Consider the following 8,869-nt stretch of genomic DNA (forward strand, 5'->3'; position numbering starts at 1 on the left):
AGTGTAAGCAGGAGAGGAGTCAGTGGAAGTGGCAATTTCTCATACTACAGTAAGTACCCGGCCCAGAGTGCTGCATCTACCCACCTCTTTTAACAAGTCCCTGTTAGCGTGCTATTCTGATAAAGGCTTCTACAGGTGAACTCTCAAGGGAAATTACTGTTTACTGTGTGCCACACCCTGTTTCATGTATTTTGCATGTATTGACTCTTCATCCAATCCTGTGACATAGGCATTAACATTTTTCCATTGTATAGATGAAGAAACTGAGGCACAGAGAAGTCAAATAACTTGCCTGAGGTCACCTATGACCTCATTCAGTGTAAAATCATTGGTATGCAAGAAATAGCTGAAGGCAGAACTTTCTGAAATTCTCCATCTAAAAACGAGCTTGTGTCCTAGGTACAGAGTGGGAGGAAGTTATCTTTTTCACAGCTCCAACCAAAGGTAGCCAGCAAGCCACTGATCCCCACTAGCACCTAGGGAGAGGCAGCATGGGGAAATAGTTATATGTGCAGGATGTAGGTCCAGCTAACCTGCCCCTGCTACATGTCAGCAGGGGTGAGTGTGGCAAGTTCCTGTACCTCACTATACTTTATTTCTCTTAACTGAAAATGAAGTTCATAAAAATACCAATCTCAAGGGTTATGAGATGAGTTCCTGGACTATAGGGAGTGTTCAATAAAACTTAGCTATTATCTCTTCCCTCTTTTCTATTCTTTATTATCATTCACTCGCATTTCGAGCTAAATATACTACAGCACATCATATTGCTATTTAACTTCCTGGATGTGTGTCTTGTCTCAATAATAAGACTGTGCTCTTGAGAAGGTCAAGAAGCAAGTTCTACATGTCCTGTTTGTCACAATTTTCGGCACAATGCCTTGCCCACTGCAGGTACTCAAAGAACACTGTGCTTTGATGAGTTATTCCAAAAGGTATCCTCATGATGGAGGGTGTGGTCCAGGCATGCTGGGTGGACAGAGATTCACACGCCTTCTCCATTGCTTCCAACAGAGTTACTTTTTCCCTAGCGAGGGGGCAATTGAGAATGGATTATTTCTTCATACACTTTGATATATTTTCACCGTAGTTTACTGAATACTTAAAGTAGGATGGGAGTTAGGTCATGTGGTAGGTTATGATTGTATTACACCTCTACATCAAGAGAAAAAAATGCTAAGCCAATTGTATTCTAGGGTCTCAGGTGGACAGAAAGTCAATTGCAATCTAGTCACACCTTGCTCCATCTGTCTGTCCTGCTATGCTGACAGCATATACGACTGTGGAAAGGGCACTGCAATGGAAACCTGATTTGTGTCCCAGCTGTTTGTATCTTTTTGATCCTGGACAACTGTTTATTCTGTCTGGGCCCAGGTCTCCGTATGTATAAAATGAGGAATTTAGATGAAAGTGTCTATTTCCAAGGTTTTCTAGCAAGGCTGCCTAGCTGTGGAGTGGATGCTGGGATGCACCCTATCTCTTCAGACATGACTCATTTCCCAGCTGCTGGAAGTAATGCCAACAGTCATCCCATAACCGGAAGGCTTTGGCTGAAAATGGCTGACTCGTCCAAGGTCACACCACTTCCTGGGAAGCCTCTCCTGTACTCACTGGCTGGTAGAAGTAGCACAGACATATAAAAGCCAGGCCTCTGGGAGGCCAAGGTGGGCGGATCACGAGGTCAGGAGATGGAGACCATCCTGGCTAACATGGTGAAACTCCGTCTCTACTAAAAATACAAAAACAAAAATTACCCGGGCGTGGTGGCAGGCACCTGTAGTCCCATCCATTCTGGAGGCTGAGGCAGGAGAATGGCGTGAACCCGGGAGGCAGAGCTTGCAGTGAGCCAAGGTCATGCCATTGCACTCCAGCCTGGGCGACAGAGCGAGATTCCGTCTCAAAAAAAAAAAAAAAAAGGCCTCCTTGCTCCAACTCTGGACTCCTCTGATGGCTGCCCTAGAACTCCCCAGAGGTAACTTCCACTGTGACTGTATTGCAGCTCCACTTATCCTTCTGTCCAATTCCATGCCTTCCTGTCCCTTCCCTAGGCATTGATCCCAAGAGTACTTCCTAATAAACCTCCTGAACACTTAACCTCTGGGTAAGATCTGCTTCAGGAAATCTAACCTGCAACAGCCTGGAAATCACTCCCTCCATTAGAGTGTCTGGAGAAGTGTATCCTGTGAAATGGCCCTCTAGTTCTCTATATAAATAGAGGTAATACACCTTGGCTTACCTACCATAGAGTTGCTGTGATGATGGGCTCAGAAGGTCAAAGCACTCTGTCATCTGTGAAGTGCTATACAAATGTTCATTATTATTACTATAACACCAGCACACTGACTATAGGTAAACTGGTTTGTGCTGCCACAGAAAGGTCTTCGTTGTCTTGGTTCTAGTCCTGCTCCTGTGTCCGATACAGCTTTGATCATGTTATCTCAAACAATATACACAGTCAAGTGTATATATTAGCTCTGGGCCATATTTAGCCAACCTCTTTTGCAGTTCCCTCTCATGCACATCCCACATTCTGCCCAAACAGTCCCCTTGCTACTCAGACCTGCCCTGCACTTTATCACAGCAAAGCTGGTGCTCACACCACCACTTCCTCTTTAATGCCACTAGCTTTGCCTGTTGAAATTCTGTCTACTATTTAAGTCTCATTGCAACGACTACATGTTAGAAAGTGTCTCCTTCTAGCTATGGACCAACAACTCTCCTTCTTTCCAGAGCACATTTTCTAGAAGCAATCCCCACTGAGGGTTTCCTCTGCCTACCTCCTAGGGGTCCCTCAAACTACCAGTCTGTTCTGATCCACTGGTCTTACTTAGGTCACCTCTCCGTTGCCAGATCAAGTCAATGGCAAAATATCTTACTTGACCTCACTGCAGCAGTTAAGACTGTTGACTATTCTTTGCTCTATAGAAGTCTCAGCCCTTAACTTGTGAGATTCCACTGTTTCTTTCTCTCCTGGTTCTTCTCATACTTCTGACTGTGCCTTCTCAGCCTCCTTCTATTTTCACTCTTACAAACCAAACCGCAAGAGTCCACACACAACCCTCTGCTGCTCTCTCACTATTTGCCACTCCCATGTATAGAGCTTTAAAATCGGCCTATATGCTGACAATTCCCGTTCGGACTTGATTACGACCTTTCCTGAATTCCAAAATTAGGCTGCCTGCTGCTTTCTGCACATATTTATTTACCTATAAATCACACAGCTACAAACATATTCTAAACTGAACGCACCTTCTTTCTCACCCACTCGCAAAAGAGATGAATGACCTTCAAAGAACACCCATGTCCATTAAGTTTGGGCATTGTCCCCAAATATGCCATGCTCATTTCCACTTCTTCACTAGCTCCCCTCTTCTACTTGCCTGAGACTCAGTATTCCTTCCTTCCAGCCACAGCTCAAGTGCTAGCTCCTTCACAAAGCTCTCCTAGCCTCTTTGCTCCAGACTACCTGTTTTCTACTTTTGTTGTCTCAGGTGCATTGTAAACAGGTAAGAGGCATAGTAACTTTGGATAATGAAGTCGGAAACTCCTTTATGTTTTAAAGAAAAGTTTCTCCATGACTGGTAAGAAGGTGCATGCATAATACAGTACTTACAGACCTTGACCAAAGGGCAAATGGCCAAGAAAGAAATCCTCTAAATGACCACTGATCCAGCAAGACACCACTCCAGGTATTCCCCAGAGAGATTCCAAGAAGGAACAACTCAGCACCACTAGCTTCCAGTCACTCTTGATTTCTTGAACATTTTTTGAATGCTCATACCTCATGCTGTTTCTTCTGCCTAAAATGTCCATCTCGTTCACTCTTGCTTTCTTGGAGGTTGAGCTTCCTCATCCACTAATGCTTAGCCCAAATGTCCCTTCCTCTGTGAAGCTTTTTAACCCTCTCTGAACTTCCCATGAATTTATTTCCTCCTCTTCTTTCTGCCCAGGTAATTTGTTCCTACTCCTAGTATAGCACTTACCAAATCACAGTATAGTTTTACATTTGGGCCCCTGAAAGTCTCCCTGGTAACTGAGGGCAGGGTGGACATCATGTTCATCTTTAGGCTATCAGTCTGATTCCAAACAGTGTGAAGGCTATGTGCCTATGGGTGCTTTACAAAAACTCAATGTGGGGAGTATTATATATTAATTCCAATTTATGGAAGAAAAAAATGGACTTAGGGAGATTAGGAAACTCATTAAATCACCATATCCCCAGCATCTGGAACAAAAATATTTGTTGAAAGACTTTGTAAGTATATTTGTTTTAGGTCACATAGCTAACAAATGGCAAAGCAGGAAATCAAACCCAGGACCCCTTGGCTCTTAAACCCCATTTTTTCATTATCCCTAGAAAGCGTCCTTCCTTTACTTCATAGCAGCATGAAAACGAGAGACAGAAGCCCCTCCTACTAACTCTATGAAAGCACACTGTTCTCATCTCTTGCCTTCTATTTGAGGTGACATAATCCCTGCTTATAAATGTTATTTCAAACATTTTCACTGCATTCCCAATCTCTTTAAGTCACTTGAGGTTTTTTTCCCACACACATTAGAATGTGAAAGTTCAACTGGACACAGTAGCACTTTCTGATGCTAGAGGAGAAGGGTCCTTGTTGAAGGTACTTGATAAAAGTCATTGACCCAGAGGAAGAGAAGTAAAGCACTAACTTAGACTTTATATAAATATACAGATATATATATTTTCAAGGCTGAACCATCCAAATTGGAAAGGAAAACAAAGTTTTGCTCTAAAACTCTCAAAGTCAAAACTCTGAATATACACTTTAAGTCTGGGCATTTCCACCCTCACGACGTAGATAATTAAAAAAAAAAAAAAAAAGGCCACTTTAAATAATCTTCGCTTTATCTGTGGTTTCACTTCCAGTGGCCAACTGTGCTCCAAAAATATCACATGGAAAATTCCAGAAATAAACAATTCATGAGTTTTAGACTGTGTGCAGTTCTGTGTAATGAAATCTCACGTCATCCTGCTCCGTCCTGCTTGGGATGTGACTCACCCCTTTGTCCACCGTATTTGCACTGTAGACACTACCTGCTCGTTCATTAATCACTTAGCAGCCACTGTGTTATCAGGCTGGCCGTCATGGTATTGCAGTGCTCATGTTCGAGTAACTCTTATTTGACTTCATAATGGCTCCAAAGCACAAGGGTAGTGAGCTGGCCATTTGGATATGCCAAAGGGAAGCGATAAAGTGCTATTTTAAGTGAAAAGGTGAATGTTCTTGACTTAAGGAAAGATACGCCGAGGTTGCTAAGATCTACTGTAAGAATTAATTTCCTATCTGTGAAATTGTAAAGAATGAAAAAGAAATTCATGCTAGTTTTGCTGTCATACCCCAAACTGTAAAAGTTATAGCCATGGTACATAAGTGCTTAGTTAAGATGGAAAAGGCACTAAATTTGGGGGTGGAAAACATAAACAGAATAAGCAGAAATGTGTTCCAACTAATGGCAATCCAGTTCACTATTATCCACAGTTTCAGGTACTCACCGCAGGTCTTGGAACACATTCCCTGTGGATAAGGGGGACTATTGTATTTCTTTACCTAATAAAAATAAATCAAAATGCTGGACCAAAAAAAAAAAAAAATCCCTAGATGGGGGAGCATACAATTTCGCATCTATCCTAAATTAACAATTAGCTTCAAAGGCTCATATGAGCATGGGTTGCTTTGCAACCAAGCAGTTTCACTGTTGATGCTAAGCCTAAAAATAAGACCAGGAGCTCAGAGAAGTTCAATGCCCAAGTTGCTACTCACAGATTTATATTCAAAGTTTCTAAAACTTATTTTGTTATTTCTATTTGCCTCTGCTGAAAAGTGCTCAGACAGTTTAGACATTGTTATGGGCCAGTTTCTTTGTAATGTTTCTTGAAAACAACACCTTGGTCTTACAAATCACAAGGAGTGCAAAATGTAAGGGAATGGCTCAGTGTAAAACTAGCAATAGTATGGTAAAATATTCAGAATATACTGATGAGTTCAGCCACTTTATCTCCCTATATGGTAGGCACAGGTCTACTCTTGGGTGAATGGAACAGTCTCTGGGAGCTAGTTCATCGGTATGAAGACATTTCACAGCACTTCAATAATCCAGCATTTATGCCTACAAAGGTCTATTTTCCTGGGAACTGAGGCTTAGCATTCCTACAGAGCATTAGCTACACTACCCTTGACAACTGTATTATAAACTTTGATTGCTGTAGCCAGCATATTTTTGACGGATATAAATTGGTTACAACATTACATGTAACCTCGCCTATTTTTCCCACTATATCTGAGAGTAGAATTGCAACAATAATGGTTTGGATCGCTCTATTTTCTAAAAAAGAATGTTTCTATAATGTTTATCAATATTACTTATTATGCTTAAATACAAATACAAATGGCATGTTGGAACACTTAATTGAATTCAACATCACCATCCTTAATATGTTAGAAACTAAGGTGTTTATGTTAGCTTACCTTTTGTGCATTTTCCCCATCTTCAATTGCAAAATCCAATCTGGGCTGCCTGGGGCTGATCAGGTCTTTTAGTGTTAAACAATTTACCTCCATCTGCAATGCACAATTACACTAGAAAATGATTTTGCAATTAGGTACCTTTTCCTCAAACAAAAATATCTACATATGTGTTACTTGTTTGTCAGTATGAAACTCCCCCTTGCCTAAGCAAATCCTAGGCATTTCCAGGAGTTATAGCCACCCTCAACTTTCTAAAACACACGAACACACTCAAACACCTCAAGTGTGCTTAGTAATACTGAAAATCTGGGAAGAAAAAAAATCTACAAAAACAGTACTTCTTTATGAAAAGCTAGACGGCAAAATAAAGTTACCAAGTCGGAAGGGTGTTGGGCAAATCTGTCAGAAAGTACAGGGTCTCCCAGGTCAGTTAATTTTGGCGCAAAGAACTGAGAGGAATTCGGCTTTGAGGGGTTTTGAATCAGGGGGAAGGAAACCCGATCGCCAGACCAAACCCACTCAGCGCTGAGCGCAGCCACTTCCCAGGCCTCCAAGCAGATCCCCCAAATAAACTCCTCCAATGAAAGCCCCAAGTTGTGGGGAAGGGCAAATTCCCTCTACTGCCGGGCTGGAAGGAGAGCTGCGCCCGGCACACCCTCTGCGCACCGGGTCCCCAGGCAGAAACACCTCGAGCCCTCGCCAGCCGGGGGATGTGAGGGGTGGCAGGTTGGCAGCCGGGGCGGAAGGGGTCCCCGTATCCCAATTCCCGCCTCCCCACCAGCGCTGGGGCCGCACGCTTACGGCTTACCCCTGCTTTCCGAAGGAAGCTTCCTGCCTCTGCAGGGACCTCCACCGACCCAAGCCGATGAGGGAAGGTGGTGCGGCGATCAGCAGCCGGGCGGCGGCATCGGGAAGGGAGTGCTAGGTGCGCAGATCCCCGCGCCGAGTGCCCTGGGCTGGCGGGGACCCCGCGGCGTCCCGACAGCGCCAGCGCTCAGATCCGCGGAGCGCGACTCCAGCCTGGATCGTAGTCCCCGCTAAAACACCTCCTCTGGCGCCTTGAGACCGAATTTGAGAATCCACCAATCAGCGGCGGCCGGCGGGGCGGCCCCGGCCAATCGTGCGGCGGCACGGCCCGGGCTCACCGCCCCTCGGAGTCTTGGCGCTCCGAGTCGCGCGTTTTGCCCTCACCCGCCCAATTGTTGCCGCCTCGGCCCCCTCCCCCTTCCGGGTACCTGGAAACCTCGGGCCCGGGAGCCAATTCCTGCTGGGGACGCGGGCCCGGGCGGCCGCGGGAAGCCAAGGTGGGGGCGGCGCGGGGAGGCGGGAGAAGGAAGAGGAGGAGGAGGAGGAGGGCTCTTTTGTTATGCATAGAAGACCCGCGCACGTCCCCAAGGCTTGCCGCGCCCGGGGACCCCGGGCACAGCCAGAGGAGAGGAAAGCAGATGGGGTTTGGAAGAACTATCTACACCCTCTGGATGCTGCTGCCGCCATCCCCACCCGCCCTCAGCAACCTGTGCGGAAGCGGAGTTGTCCAGACTTGCCGGGGCAAACTTCCTAACACCGCACGCTGGTGTGACACATGGACCATGGTTACCGCTCTGCTGTGAGCAGATGGCACGCCAGTTAGCCCTGGAGACCAGACTGGAAGCCAAACCAGCAATTTCTCTCTCTGTGTGTGTGTGTGTCAAATCCGGAAATGTTTTTTGGTATTCCCTTTTCGGCACACTGCAAATAATTAGGAGGGAAAAAGCTTTACATAAAAAAGTAATTCTTTGCAATAGGGACTAGCATTCTGGGAGACAGTCTAGAAAATTTCCTCAACACCACTGATTTGTATTAACTGTTTCACTTCTTTCATCCTACAGTTTCTTGTTTAAAATATGAATGTTGGTAGAGATAGATTTTTTACAATATAGACTTTATTGTTTAGAAGTTTTCAATTTACAGAAAAATTGAGATAGTACCAAGAATACCCATATATTCAGCACCCAATTTCACCCACTATTAACATTTTGTGTTAGTATAGAATATTTTTTGAAATTAATGAACTAATATTGGTAGATTCTTCTGAGCTAAAGTCATTATTCAGATTTCCTTAATTTTTTCCTAATGCCCTTTTTTTTCTGTTCAGGATACCACATTACCTTTAGTTCCCATGTCTCTGTAAGCTCCTTTTGGCTATGACAGTTTCTCATACTTTCCTCATTTTTGACATCTGGACATTTTTGAGTCGTATCGGTCAAGTATTTTGTAGGATATCCCTCAACTGAAATGTGAGACAGCCTTAAAGCATCAGACATTCTTTCTTTTGTTCTTTTTTATTTCCTTTTTTTGCTTCAGCATCAGACATTCTTAAATGTACAGACATTTCCCTA

The 8,869-nt window shown here is 44.2% G+C and overlaps 1 protein-coding gene across 1 annotated transcript in view; it reads right to left on the bottom strand.

The window, feature by feature from the left end:
• The window catches only part of E2F7 (E2F transcription factor 7), a 44,308-nt gene extending 36,773 nt beyond the window's left edge, over positions 1 to 7,535 (bottom strand). Inside the window, exons 1-2 of the mRNA XM_011963760.1 lie at positions 7,300 to 7,535; positions 6,492 to 6,584 (exon numbers count right to left, since the gene is read on the bottom strand). Coding sequence (XP_011819150.1) covers positions 6,492 to 6,584 — 93 coding nt within the window. The 5' untranslated portion in view covers positions 7,300 to 7,535. The remainder of the gene's footprint in view (positions 1 to 6,491; positions 6,585 to 7,299) is intronic.
• Positions 7,536 to 8,869: the final 1,334 nt, after the last annotated feature.

Source organism: Colobus angolensis, unplaced genomic scaffold, assembly GCF_000951035.1.
Source record: "Colobus angolensis palliatus isolate OR3802 unplaced genomic scaffold, Cang.pa_1.0 Scaffold623, whole genome shotgun sequence".
Taxonomy (NCBI): Eukaryota; Metazoa; Chordata; class Mammalia; order Primates; family Cercopithecidae; genus Colobus; species Colobus angolensis.